This window comes from Schistocerca nitens, chromosome 8, assembly GCF_023898315.1.
Source record: "Schistocerca nitens isolate TAMUIC-IGC-003100 chromosome 8, iqSchNite1.1, whole genome shotgun sequence".
NCBI classification, from domain to species: domain Eukaryota; kingdom Metazoa; phylum Arthropoda; class Insecta; order Orthoptera; family Acrididae; genus Schistocerca; species Schistocerca nitens.
The window spans coordinates 483,525,374-483,550,848 of NC_064621.1; the positions used below are offsets into that span (position 1 = coordinate 483,525,374).

The 25,475-nt window shown below is 39.9% G+C and overlaps 1 protein-coding gene across 3 annotated transcripts in view; it reads left to right on the forward strand.

Moving 5' to 3' along the window:
• LOC126199019 (gamma-tubulin complex component 2-like) overlaps positions 1-25,475 on the forward strand; it is a 174,539-nt gene that overhangs the window by 27,281 nt on the left and 121,783 nt on the right. For all 3 annotated transcript variants that reach the window (XM_049935705.1, XM_049935706.1, XM_049935707.1), the window contains exons 4-5: positions 2,074-2,275; positions 21,775-21,918. In XM_049935705.1, the coding sequence (XP_049791662.1) occupies positions 2,074-2,275; positions 21,775-21,918 (346 nt within the window). The remainder of the gene's footprint in view (positions 1-2,073; positions 2,276-21,774; positions 21,919-25,475) is intronic.

The window sequence follows — 25,475 nt, forward strand, 5'->3', positions numbered from 1 at the left end:
TTGTTTGGATGGAAAGCTGGTTAGTGGTTATACCCTCTTGCTGTGCAGAAGTTATAGCACAGCTATTATATGACGTAACTATTTCACAGCTCCCCCCCCCCCCCCCCCCCCCCCCTCTTCCCCTTCAACACCAGCTCCTCTGGATTACATACATGGGAATTGTTCTTACAACACAACTTTAGTTCAGAATTCCTTATGGCCTCAAACTCTGCCAATCCCAGTCTCACTGTCACCAACAACACTGCCCCTACTTCTTCCTCTGTATTTATTGTACACCCAGTCTCCCTCTTTCTCCCCATCCAATCCATCACTGTGTGCCCACACACAGCTCCATCTGCCTCTGGCAAGGGAAACATGCCCGATTCTGCTTTCCTATTTTGTTCCCTTGCTGCTTCTCCCTCCCAACTTTCAGCCACCCTTCCCTAAACCCCTCCCTTCCCCTACCTGCCTCTTTTATCCTCTTGCCAACTCCATCTGAATCAAGTCTTTCACACCAGTTGAATTGCAGTGATGGTGCATTGAAGTGATGGTATTCTACCCACAATCCTCCATTAACACTTTCAAAACGAGATTATATTGGGAAATAAGTTGGATTTTATTAAGAGAGAGAGTCCCTTTTTTTAATTGGAAATCGCTGGCGTCTCCCTACCACAGCTCCATTTTCAAACAATGAAAAATAATTATTTACATTTCTGCAGATGAAAACATAATTTGAAAACACTACATTTTAAATGGTCTCCAGTTTCAGTGGGCTTTCATTCCATTTTCTTATTGTATCTATTTATATGTTTCAGTTAACATACTGGATGTAAATGATAATTGTTTACATCCTATCATTGTGGTGTAGAGGAAGTTGATACAAAGAGTTTGATGGAGGACACTTGTTGTTCTTCAAGTTTATGAAACTACCACAAATTGACCTACGGAAAGCATCTGAATTACAGCGCATATCCCACTCTCTTCATGCAAACTGTAGGTCCTTGAGAAAAAATGAACCAAACCATTTTGTACCAATTTTAATGTAGTTTGTTTGTACTGGAATAGGTTTTCGCTAGAGGTAATTTTGTGAAGTTAAGTTATGCAAGAAAATGTTCAAAAGTGACCTTCAAACGCAGCCCCCACCCCCCTCCTCCCCAAACACACGCAAACCTGTCAGAATCTGTAATATGTTGTTCATGAGTTCATGGCAGTCCTTCCCACCATTGTATAAAAATTTGTGACTACTCGAATTTTTTGATATATTTGACCTTTTCTGGTCTTCATTGAATGGGTTATTATGCCACTGCCTTAGCTATTTCATTAATATCATTAATTCAAACTCTCCTGTGGCCGTAGTGATAGAAGGGAGACTTCTGTAAATGTTGCGCAAAAGTAATTAAATTTACAATTTGATTTAAACTTAACCTTTATAAACTGAGTAGTTTCATAGTAAGAAGGGCAGACAAATAAAACAATTGATCCGTTAATTTTATACTGTTAAAATTTTATGCTTGTAAAGTTCACGAAACTTTGAGGTAAAATTTACACAAACATCAGTTCCACAATTTGTAAATACACAAGAAAAGTGATGTCATAGTAATAATCCAGTCACTAAAGACTGAAGGAGGTCAGACATGAGGAATAATTCATGTAGTGGTATAACGGAGTGCCGTGGACAATATACTAAAATTTCTGACTGGTAAGAGGTGAGTGTGGAAATGGGGGGAGGGGGGTGGTACATTTGGAGGATTGTTTTCCTTGAACAATTTCAAAATAGCGGTCTCTAGCAAAAATGTACCACAGTTCAAAATTAAACTACTTATAGCTTGTGTGGTGTTTGTGTTCCAACTTGTGGTAGTTTCCCAACTTGACGGACCACACATGTCCTGTATCAAATTGCTCATCTTCACTTCCTCTGCACCTCTGTGGTACATTATAAAGAATTGTTATTGTTGCTGTGTATATTCAAATGCCATGTGACCCACTATTCTAGCATCTTAGCATCATATTTCTCAGTGTGCTGCATAACGTGTGAAATAATATTGTCACCATGTGATATGTTTGAGGAATGACAAATTTTCTGTATGTCAATAGATCCGGAATCGTCTCATGAAAGAACTGGTAAGAGGATCTAATGAGGGAAAAGCAGCTGCGAAAGCTCAAAGTGATGCCCAGGCAAAAGTACGACACCCAACGTATCATGTACCTGTGATGATTGATTGCAAGGCAAAGAGACCAAATATGAATATGGATTTTGTTACTGATACGGGTCCATCATCTTTAGTTGGAGCTTTAGGTACAACAGATTGATAGAGAGAGAGAGAGAGTGCTGATGATTTGTGTGTGTGTGTGTTTTTTTTTGTTTTTGTTTTTGTTTTTTTTTGTTAGCCAAATAGTATGTACTTTAATGAATGTGTATAAAACACATTTACCTCATAGTCTTTAACACTAGTGCTAAAAAACTATGTTGACGAGCATCCAACTTCATCACGATCAAATTTAGAAAACTTCACACATCTCATTCTGGCTTCACACATCTCCTGTAAATAATTATTATTGCTACATGTAAAAATATACTCAAGCATCTATAGGAAGGTACTCAGTAGCTCAGTCTCTAGAATTGTTGCTATAATGTTGTCTGGTGCCACAGCACCAGTTCTCATTATTCTCAGTGTTTCAAACTATGGAAAATGCAGGGTGGAATATAACAATATTTTTCTCAGTGTTTGTGGTACATTACTGAGAAGATACACAGTTGAGTGCAAACATAATGAAGTATCTTGAATAGAATGACCTCCTCAATGCCAACCAGCATGGTTTTCGATAACATCAATCATGCGAAACCCAACTCGCACTTTTTTCACGTGGCATACTGAAAGCTTTGGATCAAGGCAACCAGGAAGGTGCAGTGTTTCTTGATTTCTGAAAAGCATTTGACTCAGTACTGCACATACGCTTATTGTCAAAAGTACGATTGTATGGAGTATCAAGTGAAATTTGTGATTGGATGGAGGACCTTGTGGTAGGGAGGACACAGCATGTTCTTTTGGATGAAAAGTCATCATCAAATGTAGAAGTAACTACGGGTGTGCCCCAGGGAATTGTGTTGGGCTACTGCTGTTCATGTTGTATATTAATAACCTTGCAGAAATATTAATATTAAAATCAGGCTTTTTGCAGATGACAAAGTTGTCTATAATGAAGTAATATCTGATAGAAACTGCATAAATATTCAGTCAGATCTGATAAGATTTCAACATGTTGCAGAGACTGGCATCTTGCTCTAAATATTCAGAAATGTAAAACTGTGCACTTGACAAAATGAAAAAATGTGGTATCCTATGATCAACTTGTACAAATATCTGGGTGGAACACTTAGTAGGGATATGAAATGGAATGATCACATAGGTTCAGTTGTGGGTAAAACAGGTGGTAGACTTTGGTTTATTGATAGAATACTGGTGCTGTCTACCAAGGAAATTGCTTACAAATCACTCGTGCAACCTATCCTAGATATTGCTCAAGAGTGTGGGACCCATACCAGACAGGATTATCACAGGATATTGAATGCGTACAGAGAAGTGAAGCACAAATGGTCACAGGTTTGTTTAATCTAGGGGAGAGTGCCACAGAGGTACTGAAGGAACTGAAATGACAGACTCTTGAAGACAGACATCAACTATCCTGAGAAAGTCTATTAACAGAGTTTCAAGAACTGGTTTTAAATGACAACTCTAGGGAAACACAGCAACCCCCTACGTATCATTCACACATGGATCGTGTGGATAAGATTAGGATAATTACTGCACCCACAGACTCATTCAGTCAATCATTCTTCCCATGCTCCATACATGAAAGGAACAGGAAGAAATCCTAATAACTGGTACAATGGGATGTACACTTTGCCATGCACCTCATGGTGGTTCGCAGAGCATAGATGTAGATGTTCATGTAGCAAGCAGGGAAACAAATCAATTAGGTTATTAAGCATAGTAATAACTGCTATCACTTGTGGTCAAAATTTTACCTGTTGTGTTTATAAAGTAATGAAACCCAATTTTTTAAAAATATAAGTAATAGGAATTTATTTGTATGCAGATTCTTAGTTTTGACCTGAATGTTATGAGGAAAGGAGTAAGAAAGGATGAAGAGAAAGCATGAGAGAACGAAAGTTACAAACCAGAGAAATAATTGATTTATTCTACAGTTTAATGGTACAAAACCTCAGTATAAACAATATTTTTTGTAAATTCGCTAAATATCTGTGCTTGCTTTGTTCACAAATATAAAAATTCAAGCCAGCGAAAGACTGAACTCTACTTGTAACATGCACTGACTGTGCATAAAAACTAATTGTCTTAATAATATCCCAACTTTTTTGAATGTTTGTCCCTGTGACTTATTAATGGTAACAGCAAATGTGGGAACAATGTTCTCTGAAACTGAAAAGGTAAAGCAGAACCTGAATAAGACATATATGCTTGTGGAATCAAAATTCACTTAAACTGTGTGTGTCTACTTAAATCTAGGCAGTGAGTAGCATTATTGTATAAAACTGTGGCACACATTCTGTTTCCATTAATTAATCCTTCTTCCATACTTATTTTCTAATAAGAACAACAATGCAGTTAATTTTTAATTGTAATTTGTGTGGTGGTAAACCACTTAGACAGAGCATTCAAAAACTCTACTGGATAGTAATTATTAACTTCATAGTTATTATCATAAATTATTTTATCATAGCTGTAATAAATTTTTGCTTTACCTACCATAGCATTGAGTGTATCGTTTTTGTTTATGGCACAATCTTTTGTTTTTGGTGCTAGAATAACTGAATTTAACATGGTTTGTGATAAAATGTTTTCTGCAAATTTGCCATAAATATTGTTAATGATATTACTTTGATCACCATGTAGTGGCTGTGGTAATTTAATAATATTGTCACCAAACTGTGGAAATTTCCTTGCTTTGTAATTACCAATTTGTTTAAAAATGTCCACAAGCTCTACTTTTTGTGGCAAAGCTCCCATATTTTGAGTTAAAATAACATGATGAAATTTATGAAACTCATTCCAGTTTGTAATGCAGTTCGCAAGCAAAATTGCAGATGATCCATGTGGAACAACAGGTAAAATTTGTCGAAAATTACTGCTCAAAGCAAGTTTTACCTCCAAAACTTTAATGTGTATAACATTGTTTGTTTTGTATTGATCATTGAATTTTCCAAAATTGGACTGGGCAGTTTGAATGCATTGTGGTGCAAGGCTCTACCTCTAATTAGAAGAACTGAAGCTGTACCATTAAATGCTGTTGCAATGCAACAAAAATTTAGTGAATTTAATTTATGGATAATTGCAGTTTGTGGGAATTGCATTAGCAGTTAAGCAAACCACATTTGAGCCAGTGTAATGGTACTGAACTTAACAAATAACATGATCAATTACAGTATGCTGTTAACAGTTGTCTCTTTCATAAAATTCATTAAATTGTAACTCTTCATTGATTGGATCTAAAATACCTACTTCAGGAAATTCTGGCATTAATGTTCGAATAGGTAACTAAGTAATCAACATGTCAAATTATGACCATTCAAAATATCATCAATTTCTAATAGTGATCTGGTGTAAGAAATTTCTTCATTGAATTCCTATAAGAAATCTTCACAAAAAAACATACTAAATTCAAGCCACAATGTTAAAGTATCTGCTGGTATGTTCAATGTACAAGTTAACCCAAATAAATGATTCCATTTCCTTTGGCAAATTCAATTCCTTTGCTTCATTTAAAAATTCATGCCATTTATTGTCATTTGAAGCAATACTATGAGTGTGACGTGCTGCAGTAAATGTGCTGTAAACAATTCCATTTTAATTTATATCATCTTAAAATGATTTAGGGCCACAGATGTGGAATAACAGTAAATGTAAATGAAAAAGTTATACTTCCCGTGCAGTTACTACATATATGTGTGTAATAATTTTATCACCACAACATACTCTTTTCTTCCATTTCTTTCAGCATCTACCTAAACATGGTGCAAAGAAATATCTGTGTAGTGTTAAACATTCACTGATGGATAGACTTCATTTAATGCAAGGAATGCTGATATATATATTTTTTTCACATTTTCAGCTGCATCCTGTTGTCCTACTCTGAAGTACACATTTTGTCTAGGTAGTAAATGAATATCAAACCTAATAATAGTATGCGACGGAAAATGCTTTGGAAATTCATAAATGTGCCATACCACTTCAGTTGATCCAACTTAATGACCATTCACAAAATTACCCACTTAATCAATCTGATCTTCTTTCGCATCTGTTCTGTCATTGCCTACTTCTATAGTTGCACTATCAAATCTTTTGTGTATGTATGTATAAAGGTATTTAACACTCATAACTGTAGTGTAAACTTCAACATTCACATGGCAATCAAATTTAGCAACTAAATGTGGATTGTGTGGTACAATGTAATAATCATAAAGTGATTTTCCTTGAAAATTAATGCTAACACCATTATCATGCTGTCTGTACAGTGGATATCCATTAACTGATTGTCATGTGACCTTACATAAAATGTAGGGATTTTTTTATACATTTGCAATTTCTCATACACACAGAATTTTTAATAATTTTACCCCATGGTCCATGCATCATGTGTTCCGCAATATATTCGTATAGTTTACAGTGTATTTGAATAACTGCAATTCCTGCACATATGAATTTATCAATATCACAAATGTCTACTGTTTTATTGATTTCACATAAAGTGATTAAAATATGGGCAAGTGGCAACCATCTTTTTTTAAAATTCATTTGTGTTAATGATTATCTGTTTCATCATTACTGCAGCAGTTAATTCTATTAATTTAACTTCGAATACTGGCACAATAATTTCTTGATGGGAATTAGCAGATTTGTGTTGATCAATGTTGTTAATAATTTCAGGTCATTTAGCATTGCAGCTCATTGTTACAAATAATGAATGTCTCCTGAAATGTTGAGCAGTGGGAATTGCATCCAAATAATTTTGGTACATATTTTTTGGGGAACTTGTAAGGTGATGGGTAATAATCCAATGGTCATTATGAAAAGGACACTTAAATTGTCTGTGCAAAACTATTTTTGCGGTCAACAAGAAAGTGGGAGAGAACATACTGAGCAAAATTTTCAGTCTGCAAGTCCACATTACCCTTTGTGCGCACTGAAAGAAAATGTTGCTACTTGCTAATTACTCACTGGGTTCAGAAACTATGTCTGTAAATAAAAGTTTTAACTGACTGATATGTTCCGTAAAAGTTTACACTCACAAAATATAATAATATTGTCATGTAGAAGAAGGTGTAATTTGATGAATGACAAACAATAACTTCACTTAACGGAGGTTTATTCAGCACTTGCACGTACAAGAGCGTGGAGCGAACTGCCTTCGGCCAGAACACACTCTTGAAGATGTAATGCCCACCTGGCAAGTCATCCTGTTGGATCTTTAAGACCTGTTAACCAACAGAGTGAGTGATGATCTGTAACAACTGTGAATGGCCTTCCATAGAGATACTGTCAAAATTTGCACATGGCCCAGATCACAACAAGGCATTCTGTTTCTGTAGTTGAGTAGTTTCTCTCGGCTTTTGTAAGTGTCCTAGAAGCATAGGCTATAACCTTTTCTTTTCCATCCGAAATTTGCACCAGAACTGCACCAATCCCATACCCACTGGCATCTGTGTGTAGTTTTGTAGGTGCTCTCTCATCATACAGACGAAGTACAGTGTCAGTCGTCAGAGCTTTTCACAGCACATTGAAAGAATCTTGTCGCGCACCACCCCAGATAAATTTAGCATCAGCTTTTAACAACTCTTGGATTGGCCTGGCTTTGATACAAAAGTCTTTGATAAAAGGATGGTAATAAGAACATAATCCGATGAAGCTTCTCACATCTCTAATACGTTTAGGAATAGGAAATTCTGTTGTAGATGTCACCTTTTCTGGGCCTTGCTGCACACCTTCGTTTGACACAAGGTGTCCAAGTATTTTGATTTCTTTTGCTCCAAAGAGACACTTTCTTGGATTAAGTTTCAGTCCGCCTTGTTGGAAACACTTAAGAACGGCCCTCAGTATTTTTGTGTGTTCATCAAATGTCTCTGAGAACGCTATGTTCTCTAAATAACAAAGACACATAGTCCACTTCAGGTGACTTAGAAGATTATCCATCATCCGTTCAAAAGTTTCTGGTTCATTACACAAACCAAAAGGCATTACCTTAAACTCATACAGGCCCTCAGGGGTGATGAATGCAGTTTTCTCATGATCAGCCTCATCTACTTTGATTTGCCTGTGTCCTGAGAACATGTCCATGGTTGAAAAAAACTTAGCGCCCTTCAGACAATCTAGTGTATCGTCAATTCATGGAAGAGGGTAAACATCCTTTTTAGTTATCCTATTAAGCTTCCTGTAATCAACACAAAAGTGCCAACTGCCATCCTTCTTCCTGACAAGAACCACTGATGACGATGATGGGCTCTGCGAAAGCTGAATGATGTCGTTCTTCATCATTTTCCCTACCTCGTCGCGAATTATTCAACGTTCCATTGCTGACACACCGTATGCTCTCTGGCTTATTGGTTGATGGTCTTCAGTGCTAATCTGGTGCTTCACCATCGATTTGTCTAATTTTGCTCTTCACCTGTGGATTGAAGCATTCAGAGAACTCTTGAAGAAGTGCCTTCTGAACTTCCTCTCTTACTATCTGATGAAGAACACTTGTGAAATCAGTTTCTTCCTCCATCAGAGACATCAATACGATGGTTGGAAGCCGTTCAAACTTCTTGCGTGTAATTATTTTTTTATGCATTGTCTCGATATACTGGCACCATTTTATGAAGTCGTCTGCTGTTGAAACCTCCTTCAACAGCAGGGCTCGATACATGTCCTCAGCAACACCCTTCATGAGATGTGCAACCTTATCTTTCTCCTTCATTCTAGGATGCACTATTTTACACAGCTCCAAGACATCTTGAATATAGGATGCTGTAGTTTCTCCTGGATGCTGTGCCCTGCACTTTAATTTATCTTCAGCCTTGTACTTCTGTCATTGTGTGTCGCCGAAATACTTGTGTAGTTCCGCCTGGAATACTTCCCAGCTTGTGAACTTCTCCTTGTTCTCATACCATTGTTTGGCAGTGACCTCCAAGTAGAAAAATACGTTAGCCAAACACACGGTGTCATTCCATTCATTAAATTCGGCTATGCGCTCATATACCCTCAACCACTTGTTTGGATCTTGGCCATCGTCATCAGAGAACCCAGAAGGATGTCTCATGTGGTGGCACACAGCTGCTGTCATCATAATGTCCTCTTCTTTTTCTGTCTCCGATAGATTGTGATCTGTTAAACATGGCTCGAACTCAGGTTTCTCGCCACATAAACGTCGGCTCTGTCGTGGCCTGATGGACGCCACTGTGCCATTGATAATGTGAACTATCGGGAGCCACTGTGCCATCAATAATGGGCGCTATCAGAAGTTCCAATACCTGGTGCCTCCACCAGAATAGTGTCACGTAGAAGAAGGTGTAATTCGATGAATGACAAACACTAACTTCTCTTAATGGAGGTTTATTCAGCGCTTGCACATACAAGAGTGCGGAGCAAACTGCCTCTGGCCAGAACACATACAGTATACATACAATTACAGAACGTTCTAGTACAATGATTCTTGACATTTGTAGATACTTCTAGAATGTACTTGAATCGAATATAGAAATTAAAATTTTACAATCAAGATGAGTTTTGAACTCACTACCCTCCATGCAACAGTCCAGCATCACGACCACCACACCAAAGTGACTGCACCCCTCAGCCTCTTCTGCGACAATATCCCTAATAATTATAATTATAATTATAATGTCCCTAATAATAATAATAATAATAATAATAATAATAATACCACAACAGATAAATGCAGACTTTGCAAACAACAAATGGAAACAGTAGATCACATCACAAGCGGATGTACAATACTAGCAAATACAGAATACCCCAGAAGACATGACAATGTAGCAAAAATAATACATCAACAACTTGCCATACAACATAAACTAATAAAAACAACACGTTCCCACATACAAGTATGCACAACAAAATGTACTGGAGAATGATGAATACAAATTATACTGGAACAGAACCATTATAACAGATAAAACACCACCACATAACAAACCTGACATCATACTCCCCAATAAAAAAAAGAAATTAACATAACTAATCGAAATATCCATACCCAATACAACAAATATACAGAAGAAAACAGGAGAAAAAATTGAAAAATACATCCAACTGGCTGAGTAAGTCAAAGACGTGGCATCAGGATAAAGTTGACATCATACCAATTATACTATCAACTACAGGAGTCATACCACACAATATCCACCAGTACATCAACGCAATACAGCTACATCCATATATATATATATATATATATATATATATATATATATATATATATAACAGAGGGAAACATTCCACGTGGAAAAAATATATCTAAAAAGAAAGAAAGTGATGAGACTTACCAAACAAAAGCGCTGGCAGGTCGATAGACACACAAACAAACACAAACATACACACAATTCTAGCTTTCGCAACAAACAGTTGCTTCGTCAGGAAAGAGGGAAGGAGACTTGTGTTTGTGTTTGTTTGTGTGTCTATCGACCTGCCAGCGCTTTTGTTTGGTAAGTCTCATCACTTTCTTAACATTCCACGTAGGAAAAATATATGTAAAAACAAAGATGATGTGACTTACCAAATGAAAGTGCTGGCAGGTCGACAGACACACAAACGAACACAAACATACACACAAAATTCAAGCTTTCGCAACAAACTGTTGCCTCATCAGGAAAGAGGGAAGGAGAGGGAAAGACGAAAGGATGTGGGTTTTAAGGGAGAAGGTAAGGAGTCATTCCAGTCCCGGGAGCGGAAAGACTTACCTTAGGGGATGTGGATGGATATGTGTGTGTGTGCGCGAGTGTATACCCGTCCTTTTTTCCCCCTAAGGTAAGTCTTTCCGCTCCCGGTATTGGAATGTCTCCTTACCTTCTCCCTTAAAACCCACATCCTTTCGTCTTTCCCTCTCCTTCCCTCTTTCCTGATGAGGCAACAGTTTGTTGCGAAAGCTTGAATTTTGTGTGTATGTTTGTGTTCGTTTGTGTGTCTGTCGACCTGCCAGCACTTTCATTTGAAGATGATGTGACTTACCAAATGAAAGTGCTGGCAGGTCGACAGACACACAAACGAACACAAACATACACACAAAATTCAAGCTTTCGCAACAAACTGTTGCCTCATCAGGAAAGAGGGAAGGAGAGGGAAAGACGAAAGGATGTGGGTTTTAAGGGAGAAGGTAAGGAGTCATTCCAATACCGGGAGCGGAAAGACTTACCTTAGGGGGAAAAAAGGACGGGTATACACTCGCACACACACACATATCCATCCACACATATACAGACACAAGCAGACATATTTAAAGACAAAGAGTTTGGGCAGAGATGTCAGTCGAGGCAGAAGTGCAGAGGCAAAGATGTTGTTGAATGACAGGTGAGGTATGAGTAGCGGCAACTTGAAACTAGCGGAGATTGAGGCCTGGTGGATAACGGGAAGAGAGGATATATTGAAGAGCAAGTTCCCATCTCCGGAGTTCGGATAGGTAGGTGTTAGTGGGAAGTATCCAGATAACCCGGACGGTGTAACACTGTGACAAGATGTGCTGGCCGTGCACCAAGGCATGTTTAGCCACAGGGTGATCCTCGTTACCAACAAACACTGTCTGCCTGTGTCCATTCATGCGAATGGACAGTTTGTTGCTGGTCATTCCCACATAGAATGCGTCACAGTGTAGGCAGGTCAGTTGGTAGATCACATGGGTGCTTTCACACGTGGCTCTGCCTTTGATCGTGTACACCTTCCGGGTTACAGGACTGGAGTAGGTGGTGGTGGGAGAGTGCATGGGACAGGTTTTACACCGGGGGCGGTTACAAGGGTAGGAGCCAGAGGGTAGGGAAGGTGGTTTGGGGATTTCATAGGGATGAACTAAGAGGTTACGAAGGTTAGGTGGACGGCGGAAAGACACTCTTGGTGGAGTGGGGAGGATTTCATGAAGGATGGATCTCATTTCAGGGCAGGATTTGAGGAAGTCGTATCCCTGCTGGAGAGCCACATTCAGAATCTGATCCAGTCCCGGAAAGTATCCTGTCACAAGTGGGGCACTTTTGTGGTTCTTCTGTGGGAGGTTCTGGGTTTGAGAGGATGAGGAAGTGGCTCTGGTTATTTGCTTCTGTACCAGGTCGGGAGGGTAGTTGCGGGATGCGAAAGCTGTTGTCAGGTTGTTGGTGTAATGGTTCAGGGATTCCGGACTGGAGCAGATTTGTTTGCCACGAAGACCTAGGCTGTAGGGAAGGGACCGTTTGATGTGGAATGGGTGGCAGCTGTCGTAATGGAGGTACTGTTGCTTGTTGGTGGGTTTGATGTGGACGGACGTGTGAAGCTGGCCATTGGACAGGTGGAGGTCAACATCAAGGAAAGTGGCATGGGATTTGGAGTAGGACCAGGTGAATCTGATGGAACCAAAGGAGTTGAGGTTGGAGAGGAAATTATGGAGTTCTTCTTCACTGTGAGTCCAGATCATGAAGATGTCATCAATAAATCTGTACCAAACTTTGGGTTGGCAGGCCTGGGTAACCAAGAAGACTTCCTCTAAGCGACCCATGAATAGGTTGGCGTACGAAGGGGCCATCCTGGTACCCATGGCTGTTCCCTTTAATTGTTGGTATGTCTGGCCTTCAAAAGTGAAGAAGTTGTGGGTCAGGATGAAGCTGGCTAAAGTAATGAGGAAAGAGGTTTTAGGTAGCGTGGCAGGTGATCGGCGTGAAAGGAAGTGCTCCATCACAGCGAGGCCCTGGATGTGCGGAATGTTTGTGTATAAGGAAGTGGCATCAATGGTTACAAGGATGGTTTCTGGGGGTAACGGATTGGGTAAGGATTCCAGGCGTTCGAGAAAGTGGTTGGTGTCTTTGATGAAGGATGGGAGACTGCATGTAATGGGTTGAAGGTGTTGATCTACGTAGGCAGAGATCCGTTCTGTGGGGGCTTGGTAACCAGCTACAATGGGGCGGCCGGGATGATTGGGTTTGTGAATTTTAGGAAGAAGGTAGAAGGTAGGGGTGCGGGGAGTCGGTGGGGTCAGGAGGTTGATGGAGTCAGCTGAAAGGTTTTGTAGGGGGCCTAAGGTTCTGAGGATTCCTTATATATATATATATATATATATATATATATATATATATATATATATATATATATATATATATATATATATAGGGAAACATTCCACGTGGGAAAAATATATCTAAAAACAAAGATGATGTGACTTACCGAACGAAAGCGCTGGCAGGTCGATAGACACACAAACAAACACAAACACACACACAAAATTCAAGCTTTTGCAACAAACTGTTGCCTCATCAGGAAAGAGGGAAGGAGAGGGAAAGACGAAAGGATGTGGGTTTTAAGGGAGAGTGTAAGGAGTCATTCCAATCCCGGGATCGGAAAGACTTACCTTAGGGGGGAAAAAGGACGGGTATACACTCGCACACATATATATAACTACAGAAATCTGTAATTATTGATACATGTTCAATTACCCGAAAGTTCCTAAATGCAATGTAACATATATCGTACAGTTAAAAGGAAGTCACACTTGATCAAGGTCCGTGTCACTTTCCATTTTTAACCAGACATAACGTCTGAGACAGGAAAGGGAAATAATAATAATAATAATAATAATAATAATAATAATAATAATAATAATATCCCTATCAGAAACAGCACAATATTTCTTCTGTCACCACACAGTTTGGGGATACGTGTAAAAGATTCACAGTGGTAAAATACTCAGAGACTGGATGGATGGAAACAATCTACACCTAACCTGTGGTGCCAAAGACATTAAAACCTGTAGATCAGCGAGATGGCAAAGTGAAACAAACCCAGACCTCTGGTGACTGCTAACACTGTAAAGGAGCCCGTGCCGTATCCAAGGATGGGCTTTTATGGGTTCCCCCACTCCCAACATCAACCAGCACTACTCAACATCAGCATACAACTCCACTTACTTACAACCACCCTGAAACCACAATGGAACTTCTGAGAGGCAAACTGGGAGCTTTATAAGAAAGACATGGATGTGAATGTGCACTGGATACCACCAAAGGAAGGAAACTATAGCAGGTTTGTTGGCTTAATAACAGCAGCTGAAAATCGTCACATTCGTCAGGTATACAGAAAAGAGTATCTCCCTTGTTGTAATAAAGAAGCTGAAGACTAATGTAAAGATTTTGAAGGAACAAGCAACCCAGACACCATAGACAAGATATTGGAAGCTATTGACCAGTCTCATGAAGAAAGATGGTCTGAAATCATAAAAAATCCAGACTTGATTAAAACAGTAGAAAGGCCTGGTCTTTCCTGCAGAAATGTTTGGAGGGGTGGGGGACGGGGCATGGGTGGGGGGTGGGGGGGTGGGGGGCATCAGTACATCGAGCTGCCCGTCCTGGAAGGGAAGACCAGAATTAACACCCTCTCGAATAGCTTTTCACATAAAAAGTACACGCGGAGAATGTTCCACTAGATACAGCATTCAAAAAAGCCACCTAAGACCCAGACTTATTCTTGCCCTTTACAACAAATGAGCTAACTAAAGCTACAAAATCACTTAAGACCAGGAAGATGGTGGGATTAGATGGTATATTTCCTGAGTTATTTAAACACCTTGCAGAACTAGCACTCCTGAAAGAAAGGATACTGCGGAGACATGGCTTAGCCACAGCCTGGGGGATGTTTCCAGAATGAGATTTTCACTCTGCAGCGGAGTGTGCGCTGATATGAAACTTCCTGGCAGATTAAAACTGTAGATGGTAGAGCACTTGCCCGCGAAAGGCAAAGGTCCCGAGTTCGAGTCTCGGTCGGGCACACAGTTTTAATCTGCCAGGAAGTTTCGTATCAGCGCACACTCCGCTGCAGAGTGAAAATCTCATTCTGGAATTAGGAACTTAAAATTTTCTGTTAATGGTGGCAAATGACCTCAAAGTTACACAGAAAAGTAGCCAAAATAGCTACACCAATATACAACGTTATTTACAGATTTCGTTACTTCGATAATTTGATTTCCCCAGCTGACCTCATTGTCAGCCTATCAGTTGGCTTGTTTTTGCTGCCTAGAATGTTCTTATTACTGCAAATGAACTGTGTAAACTTACATGTCCTTCAATGCAATTTCAAGAAGCACTGTTGCTTGTGCATGTCATTTATACCATAGCAAGTGATCGGTATGCAGGAAAGAAGTTGGCAGCATTTCAATTATCAGTGTTTATGTATTGGAGATTTTAATGCGTGATAGAGAAGATATCATCAGGGCTATGAATATGAAAGCATGTACTCCCTTTTACTAATGTTAATGGCTATGTTCACATATTATTTTTTTCTTTGTGCTTATCAATGACAAAGAATGTCTTTAATTATATATGTTACCTTGACTCTCTTATATAATTAATATTAAAAGTAAGTACTTCAGTTTTCATGTTCATGTATTACTATTATGATATTCCCTGTGGAAAGACTGGGCCTATGTACAAAGATCCCCATTGTCTTTCTTTTCATTTTTTAAAATATTTTCCCAAGCTATGGGAAGGTTAGCACTGCCAGTCCACTATTATGGGAAATCCTTTAATGACCACTGTAGAAATGGTAGCAACATAGTGTGTCTTGGCCTAACTGCCTAGATCAAAATGTTGGTGAAAACCTCTATTAGAAAACCTCTCAGCCTCTTGATATGCTACCTGCTAATGAGATGGATAGCTGGCCATTTTCATACATTTTCATATGAATTGAAGTGTTGGTCTTGCAGTGGATGTTGATGCTTTGCCTGGATTCACCCATGATTTCCAATGCTTAAGATTCTCAAAATATATCCATTTTTTCATCACCTGTCACTATTCGATGGAGAAATGACTTTTTTTATGTCTGGCAAGCAGCATTTCACAAGTGGTCTTTTGATTTGCTTGCTGTCTTTAATTCAGTTCATGTGGAACCCATTTTTCAACTTTATGCAGCTTTCCCATAGCTTTCAACCAAGGAGAAACAGCTTTCTGTGTCACATTCAATTTTTCCGCGAGTTCCTGTTGAAGTTGAGTATCATCTTCATCCAATAAGGCCTACAATTTTTTGTCTTCAAACATTTTTGGTGGTTTTCTGTGCTCTTCATTTTTCATGTCAGAATCAACATTTTTGAATTTTTCGAACCACTTGAAACACTGTGTTTTCCCAAGAACAAGTTTGCTGAAAGTTTCGACAAGCATTCGATGTGATTCTGCAGCAGTTTTCTTCAAATGATAACAGAAAACCAATGCTGTCCGCAAATTGTAGTTCGTGGGCACAAAACTCGACATGTTTATGGGTTTGAAACACATACCGATATATGGAACTTGGGTTACTCTTTGTTGACATTCATTGTCAGCCATTACAGGAGGCAGATGGGGCTGCAGACTGTGGTCTCACAGGCCCTACACTGATGGCTACCACAATCTATAGGGAAATTCTGGTTTCATACTTCTACACCTGGTACTACTTCCATTTTACTCAATGGCTTTCCATCAGTTAATGTAAACTGTGACCTTTCTGAAATGAAATCACAAACCCAGTCACACAACTGAGATGATATTCTGTAGGCACACAATTTGATTAGAAGTCGCTTATGTGGAACGGTGTTAAAAGCCTTCTGGAAATCTAAAAATATGGAATCAGTTTGACATCCTTTGTTGATAGCAATCTATACTTGTGAGAATAAAGATCTAGTTGCATTTCACAGGGACAATATTATCTGAATCATTGTTGGCTATTTGCCAACAAATAGTTTTCTTTGAGGTAGGTGTTCAAATGGTTCTGAGCACTATGGGACTTCACATCTGAGGTTATCAGTCCCCTAGAACTTAGAACTACTTAAACCTAACTAACCTAGGGACATCACACACATCCATTCCCGAGGCAGGATTCGAACCTGCGACCATAGTGGTTACACAGTTCCAGACTGAAGCGCCTAGAACCGCTCGACCACACCGGCCGATGAGGTAAGTGTGATCTGTATCTAAAGCTCTCATACTTGAGTCCAATAGTTTGATAGCTGCAAAATTAAATTAGAAAAGACATTTAATAATTTATTAATTGCTGCAAAATTTAAGTAGAAAAGATGTTTAATAATTTATTGTGTTTTCTAGTTTAATTTTGCAGCTATTGGACTATCAGACTCGCGCTTTACATAAGAGATCACACTTCATTATGCAAATGACATGACCATGTGCTTAATATGGAGATGTCTCTCTTATACATTGCACTTTCTTAATGTGTGAAAATATCACTCTGAATTGATAACAGTACAACTCAAATTATTTTTGCTTATTTTTACTTTTATATGTATCACACTTCCATTACAATGTTTTGCACTCACCAGTCCCATTCAACAGTTCTGCTTGTTTCACATTCACACTAAAGCAACTATTGCCAAGATGCATTTTCACATTAGTTAAGCAGGTAATTGGTGATCATAGAAACCCTTTCATTTACGTTCTACTATCAATATGTTTCTCCATGTCAATGTGTGTTTCTCAAATATGACACTTAATTCTTAATCAGTTCTGTGCGTCTTTCTGTGAAATAACTGAAATACTTTTCTTCTACAAACTGATGGAACACTTTTGATTATTAATTCCATTTTCTACCAAATTCTGTGGTGCAGTGGCATGTCTGCTCTGTACAGAAGCTCAACATCTAGTCTGCTTGACATGCTTAGACAGCATGTAACTACTAGTGCTGGGCTATCATTGTCATTATACATCAAGACAATTGTGCATCATAGAAGAGGCGCACTTGGCTCCCAAAGTTCCAGAAGCCAGCAATTAAGTAAGGAGTACAATATCAATACGTTATTACATCGAAGCTGGAGTACTCCTTACACAGTGCATCGTAGTTTTAGCCGAATGTTGTTCGTTACATATGGACATGCGTTTGCAGCCGCTCAGACATTGACAAATATAAAGGGTGTTAAATTATTTCCGTGGTACATCAACCTCATAACATTTCTTAATTGTGGCATCAGGAAGCTCCTAATCCTCTGACCATACCCATGAACTAGTTACAGAAAAGCACCCACCCCATCACCCATTATTGTCCCTGACGGAAACAGTTTAATAATATACTTTGACAGGGCTTTGAATATTTATTGCGTCCAGAAATACAACTCTCATCCCCCCCTCCCAAAATCATATTCAGGTGTCCACTAAATCTAAGAAATATTATTTCTCACATTGCTTTTAATTCTAACCCTTTGCCACAAGGTTCATAACCTGTAGAAGACCCAGGTGCCAGACCTGCCAATTGCACCCATGTATCACATCCTACTCCAGTACTCTCATAGGCATGTCCTATCCTACAGAGGCAGGCAACCCAATGAAAACATATTGTATTACAAGGCCATGCTGAACAATAATTCCTCCAGATTTTTTTATGTGAAAACTCTTAGTGCTTTTTAAGTAAAACAAATGTTGTTAACATTCTACATCTTTATTTTTCATGTTTATACAGAGCATATAAAAAAATCATCTGATTTGGCTCTTCTATATTTCTGAAACTAATAAACATATGCAATAATTTTGTTTTTTGATGAACGGGAAACTCAGTTTTTTTTTCATTTTCTTTTTTCCCCCATAGGTGTTCAATATGCCCCATTGAGGTGCACGGCATATGTCAGTGGGGTCTTCAAATTGTTCCCACACTGCAGCGAGCATGTCTTGAGCTACAGCTTCCACAGCTGCTGTCATGCAATGTCTCAGTTCATTTATTGTTGTTGGTAATGGACGCACATAAACACTTTTATAAATCCCCACAAGAAATAATCACATACAGTAAGGCAAGGTGATCCAGTGTGACCAATCCATCATTCAGTAATCCATTGATTTAAAAATTCCCACTCCTCCAGATGCCAATGTGGCAGTGCCCCATCCTGTTGGTAAATGAAGTTGTTCGAACCAGTCTCCAACTGTGGGAAAAGAAAGTTCTCAAGAATATCACAATATGTACTTCCTAAAACAGTGCTCTGGGCAAAGAAAAATGGACCATACACCTTTTCCCATGAAACTGTACAAAACACATTAAATTTTGTAGAGTCCTTCTCATGTTGTACAAATTCACGTGGTTGTTCCGTACCCCATATTCTCACATTATGATGGTTCACCTTTCTATTTAAATATACTGTTGCCTCGTCATAAACACCAAGTGTGGAAGGAAACTGTCGTCCTCCATCTCACCAACAATGAAATTACAGAACTCCACACGTTTTTGTTTGCCACCTTCACGAAGCACATGCATTAGCTGAGTTTTGTATGGTTTCATGTGTAAACCTTGATGCAACACATGCCAGACGGACATCAGGGCATGTTGAGCTGTCGAGCTGCATGGCGAACAGATTTCTGTGGAATCCTTGTGGAACTATGGGAGATGCAGTAGACATTTGTGTGAGACACTCTGGGATGGCACGGCGATTTGCCTTTACGCAAACAACCTTTTTCTCTGAATTGTTCATGCCACCATCTAATGCTCTGTGCTGTTGGAGGATCCATACCATACCTCGTACAAAAATCACGCTGAACAGTTATTACTGACCCGAAGTGCACAAAACATAACACACAATATGCTTTCTGTTGCCCTGACACAATTTTTACTAGAACTGAAGTGGGCACACACTTCTGCTACCTAGTGGGAACCACGAAAAACTCGAGAATTTGCTCCTTCCAGAAGTACATTTTTCACGCACGTATCTCAAATAACATAACAGTTATGACTGTTTAAAATTGGATGATTATTTTTGATACACCCTGTATTTATTTCTGAACTTAGTCATTCTGGTGACAAACACATTTCTACCAGCGAGAGACCAGTTTGTTGGTACTATCATTGTGTTTGACTTTGTTGTCAGAGCCACAATCTCACATCTGTATCCACCACTTCATCACTATCAAAGTGAATTCATTGAAGCTATTCTTTAAGTTTTGGAAATAGATGAAAATCGGGTGGGGCCAAGTTGGGACTGTACTGATGATCAGTGACAGTGAAACCAATGTCGGATTGTTGCAGATGTCACAGTGCTTGTGAGTGGTCTTCCACTGTACTACTGAAGTAGAGGATGAGCCATGTTAGACGAACTTTTTTAATTTGAAACTTGATTACAGCAAGCTATTTCTCACGTGCTGACATAGTTACTCTACACTCCTCCTTGTTACACTGTGCTATTCAAAGCCCTCTGGTGGTAGAGGGGTGCAGATATGCAGACATGAAAAAGAAAGAAGTAGAATGTTAATAACGTTTGTTGTATGTAAAAAGCTGTAAGAGTTTTAACATAAATTTGGAGGCATTTCTTTACACTACACCCTTGTATATATCACCTCTGTTGTGACTTCTGCACAACATTTTGTATGGCCATGACTGCCAACCTTCTGCCCGCATGAATGAATGGCCAGTTAGCTGTGGCCAAGAGCAAAGTTGACCACCCAATGGCAGAACATGCTACTGATCACAATATGTTCAATTTTAATGGCTGCTTCACAACCTGTGTCATCTGGGTCCTTCCTTCCACTACCATCTTAACTGAATTACATAGACGAGAATTATCATTGAAACACAGCCTTCAAACCTGTAATCCTCTTGGCCACAATCTCTGCTAGTACCTCTCCAACACCGACCTCCGCCACTGCCGCACGACCATAATTTCACTCACCTCATACTCACAGTCCATTCTCCCAATCCACTCCTCCACATTATCATGTATTGTACACAGTGCCCCCTGCCTGTGGCCAGTATGAGTTCACCACTGCCACATTCTTGTCCATGCAACTGCTACTTAACCCTCCCTGCCATTGGCTACCCTTCCTCATCTCTCTCTCACTCACTCTCTCTCTCTCTCTCTCTCTCTCTCTCTCTCTCTCTCTCTCTCTCTCACTCACTCATTGCCTTCATTCCCCTCTCACCCACCCCACTGTCACAGTCCCTCATCACAGTCAAGCTGGAATTCCAACATAAAATAGTTAGTTGCAAGTTTTGTGTGTGTGTGTGTGTGTGTGTGTGTGTGTGTGTGTGTGTGTGTGATAAGGATTACTCCTTTTGTAGAGATTCACTTTTCCTCATTGTTTGTCATGCTAGCCTGTGTGCTTGGTGGTGGTGGCCCATGAATAAAGAGGATAAGACTTGGCATTAGAACATGAAATGTTGTTTGCTTTACTCTATTTTTGCTGTTGTTCTTACTGTGGATAATATTTGGTATTACAAGGACAATACACAGTACTAAGCCCAATCACATTTCCACATAACAGAATGAAAAAAATTAATGTTTAAGTTTTTTTCCACCAAAATACCCATCACTATTAAAGTTTTGAGTGCCAGTGGTATTCAAATGCCAATTACAGGATGACATATTGTCTGTGCAAAATACTAGGTCTGCTCAGTAGTTACCAAATTGTGTGATGTTATAAAGACTGTAAGTAGCTTGTATCACGGTGACATGCAATTCATTTTAAATTGAGTGTGTCATTATGTAATGGTTGTGAGATTTTAATTTTCTCGTGCTTGATGTTTATTTTTATATTTTATTTCTACATGTCCATTTTCAATCACTTGTATCTGAAATACATGTTCCATTTGTTGTTTATTTTAGGTGTTATACCTGCTGTTTCACAGGAGAGTATATTGATACAAGATATTTTGTGTGTGCTACAAGGTCTTGAAGGTGTCTGTATTAAACCCGACAAACTAGAGAGCCCATATGCCACTAGGACATTTGGCATTACTCCAAGTGTGGGTAAGAGCTGTTGTTAACTTTTGGAGTTAGTAATCACAGAAATTGCACATACATCTTTAAATTCATATACTTAGCTCATTTTGTGGTGTTTGAAGATGAGGCAAATGTTTTCACTGTTATGGAACTTTTTTCTCATATGGATTTTGGTATGCTACAGTGAATTATTTGTTATTGCATGTACTGAAATTAAACTGTTTTTGTACGTGAAATTTTGTACTCATTGTAATCTGTACATGTGGATTACCATGTAAGCTTAAAACATTGGGAACAAATGTAGTGTTCCACTGCTGAAAACAGACAGCTCATATTCGGTAGTAGCAGGTTTCAAATACAAATTCAGCCATCCTGACGTAGAGGGTTTGATAGGTTGGTGCCTTTTAGAAATGTTGGCTAATCCCACTCTTGGCATTGTCCAACTGTACTAGTGTGCCATCTCGTATGTTTCAGTATAATAGCAAATGTCATAGGGAAGTCTGATGGAATGCAAATACTTTTGGATTAAAGGAGACCATTCACTGAAAAATAGAAGCTTTAAGTCATTGGCAGGAACATCAGTGCTGCATTTTGGCAGGTAGACTAGGTTGCATTGAGAACTGTGTCATGTGGGATGGGTAGAGGGAGCGAGAGGTGGGAGACTGGGATGAATTGGGGGGGGGGGGGGGGGGGAGGACTGTAATGTTCGGATACAGAATTAGTGGAGTCATCTTGACATAGCCACGTTGTTTAAATATCTGAGCATAATGTTGCAGAGCGATATGAAATGGAACGAGCATGTGGGGATTGTGGTAGGTAAGGCAAATGGTCAACGCCCGTTTGTTGGAAGAATTTTAGCAGTTGTTGTTCACCTGTAAAGGAGACTGCCTGTGGGGATGCTAGTGTGACCTATTCTTGAGTATTGCTCGAGTATTTAGGATCCGTATCAGGTAGGATTAAAGGAAGACATTGAAGCAATTCAGAGACAGGCTGCTAATTTGTTACCAGTAGGTTTGAACAACATGCAAGTATTGGGGAGATGCTTTGGGAGCTCAAATGGAAATCCCTGGAGGGAAGGTGACATTCTTTTCGAGGAACAGTGTTATGAAAATTTAGAGAACTGGCATTTGAAGCTGACAGCAGAACAATTCTACTGCTGCCAACATACATTGTGTGTAAGGACTACGAAGATCAGAAATGGGAAATTGACTCATACAGAGGTGTATAGTCATTTTTTCCTCACTCTTCTTGCAAGTGGATCACGAAAAGAAGTGACTGGTAGTGGTACAGGGTACCTCTGCCATGCACTGTATGGTGGTTTGTGGAGTAACTATGTGATGTAGATGCAGTTCAAGAGTAGTCAGCCTTCTAGTATGTACTGCCCACTTTTGTGTTTAGTAGTAAAATTTTCTAACCACTCTCTGAGTCCACATTAATGGTGGTTTTGTAAAGTAAGTAACTTTGCTTTATAAAATTTATAAAGCAAATTTACAAGAAGTTAAAGCATATAATAATAATTACTTTCCAAGAGCTTTACATTAAAATTTTGTGGAAATCTAATGAAAATCTTTTTAAAATCCACATCGCTTGCCACCCACCATGAAAGCTAGAACACTCGCTAGTGGGAGCTAGGGACCAGGTTGACTATCACTGATGTAGATGTAGAGGTAATGAAGGTGGGTGATAAATGTCTTGAAGAGAGGTAGCCGTTTTGCCGACTGGAAAAGTGGGAGGGAGAAGTGGCAGGTACATGTGTTAGGCATGTGCTGCATGGTTGCCGGAGCTGGTTGCAAGTGGTGCAAGCTGGAGATATATAGGGATGTGAAGTGGGAGGGGGTGACAGGATAGAGGAAGGGGAAACTGTTGAGTGGAAGGTGTGGGAACACAGAATACCAGAGGCTGGGACCAGGGAAATTATGCGAGTAAAGAATGTGTTGCAAGGATAACTCCCACCTGTGTATTTCAGAGAAGCTGGTGGTGGAGGGAGGGTTCCAGATTTCCTGGGTTGTGAAGCAATAATTCAAACTGAGTATGTTATATTCAGCTGCTGGTGGTAAACTTTGTTCTTGGCAACAGTTTGGCAGTGATCATTCATCCTGGTGGACAGATAGTCATAAAGACATAAAAGACTGTGAAGTGTTTGCAAGAGAGTTGGAATATGACATGACTGCTTTCACAGATGGCCCAGCATCTGAGGGGTTAGGATAGTCTTGTGACAGGATTGGAGTAGGAAGTGCTGGATAGGTGGATTGGGCAGGTCTTGCACCTGGGTCTACCACAGAGATATGATCCCTGTGGCAAGGGCTTGGGAGTGGGAGTGGCATAGGTATGGACTAGGATGTTGTGTAGGTTGGGTGGGCAACAGAACACAACTTTAGGAGGGATGGGGAAGATCTTGGGTAAGATGTCCCTCATTTCAGGGCATGGTGAGAGATAATCAAAGCCATGATGAATGGTATTGTCCAGATGTTCCAGTCCAGGGTGGTGTTGGGTGATGAGGAGGGGTGCTCTTTTGTAGCTGGTTTTTGGGGGTGGTGGGAGGCCTTCGAGGATATAGCATAGAGAAATCTGTGGACTTGTTTTTGGGTTGGAGGGGGTGGGTGCACATCTGTGAAGAACTTTGTGAGCCCTTCAGCATACTGGGCAAGGGAGTTCTCATTGTAGCAGATAAATCACCTTTGAAGGTGACTCATTGTCTGAAAAGATCAAGATGGTGTTTCAGTGTTATGTGAAACCCTATGTTCCCCATCCCTTACAGTGCATCAAATGCATGAGATTAGCATTGTAACATCAGTCATGTCCTTAGGGACTGTGGACATGAGTTGTGCATGAATGCTCCTTGTGACCCTCCCACTGTCAGTGTAAATTGTGTGGAGCACCATTCCCCCTGTTCACCAGACTGTACCATCTTCCAAAGAGAAAGAAAATCCAAGAATACAGGACTCTTGACAGACTCCCCTATCAGGAGGCAAAGAAGAAATATGATCGTTTACATCCTGCATGTATGACTGTGATGTTTGGTATGGCTACGGTGATGTCATCCTCACTAGCGACAGGACCTGCACCCTACTTGCATTCCACATCGGGCACTTGGGGCTGCTCAACTACACCCACTCCCCTGGTGGTTGGGGGGCCCCTCATACTGTTTTCTCCACATCCACTTCAGAAGCATTGATTCACCACCCACGGGGGACTTCAATCCTCAACTCCCACCCAGAGAAGCAACACTTGGCATCTCTCATCAGGAAGGTGCCTCTTCAGACACTCCCCTCCCAGGAGTCTGCTGATTTGCAACCAGGTACTAGTGAGTGCCTCAAGGAGCCATAGCTTGCTGATTGTAAGGCTTGGCCTTCCTCCACCATTTCTGAAACTGTGACAGACCAGCCCCTGCAGACACAAAATCATTTAAAGAGGAGGACAGGAAGAAGACTTCAAAGGAGGAAGACATTCCAGTGGCCCCCATGCACTGAACTCCACCTGTCTTGTCTCTGTATCCAAGGCAGCATATGTTGTGGCACCTGTGGTCCCTTACTCCCCACACATGTTGGTTTGGAACCAAAGTTTATTGATGACATATCCTCGCA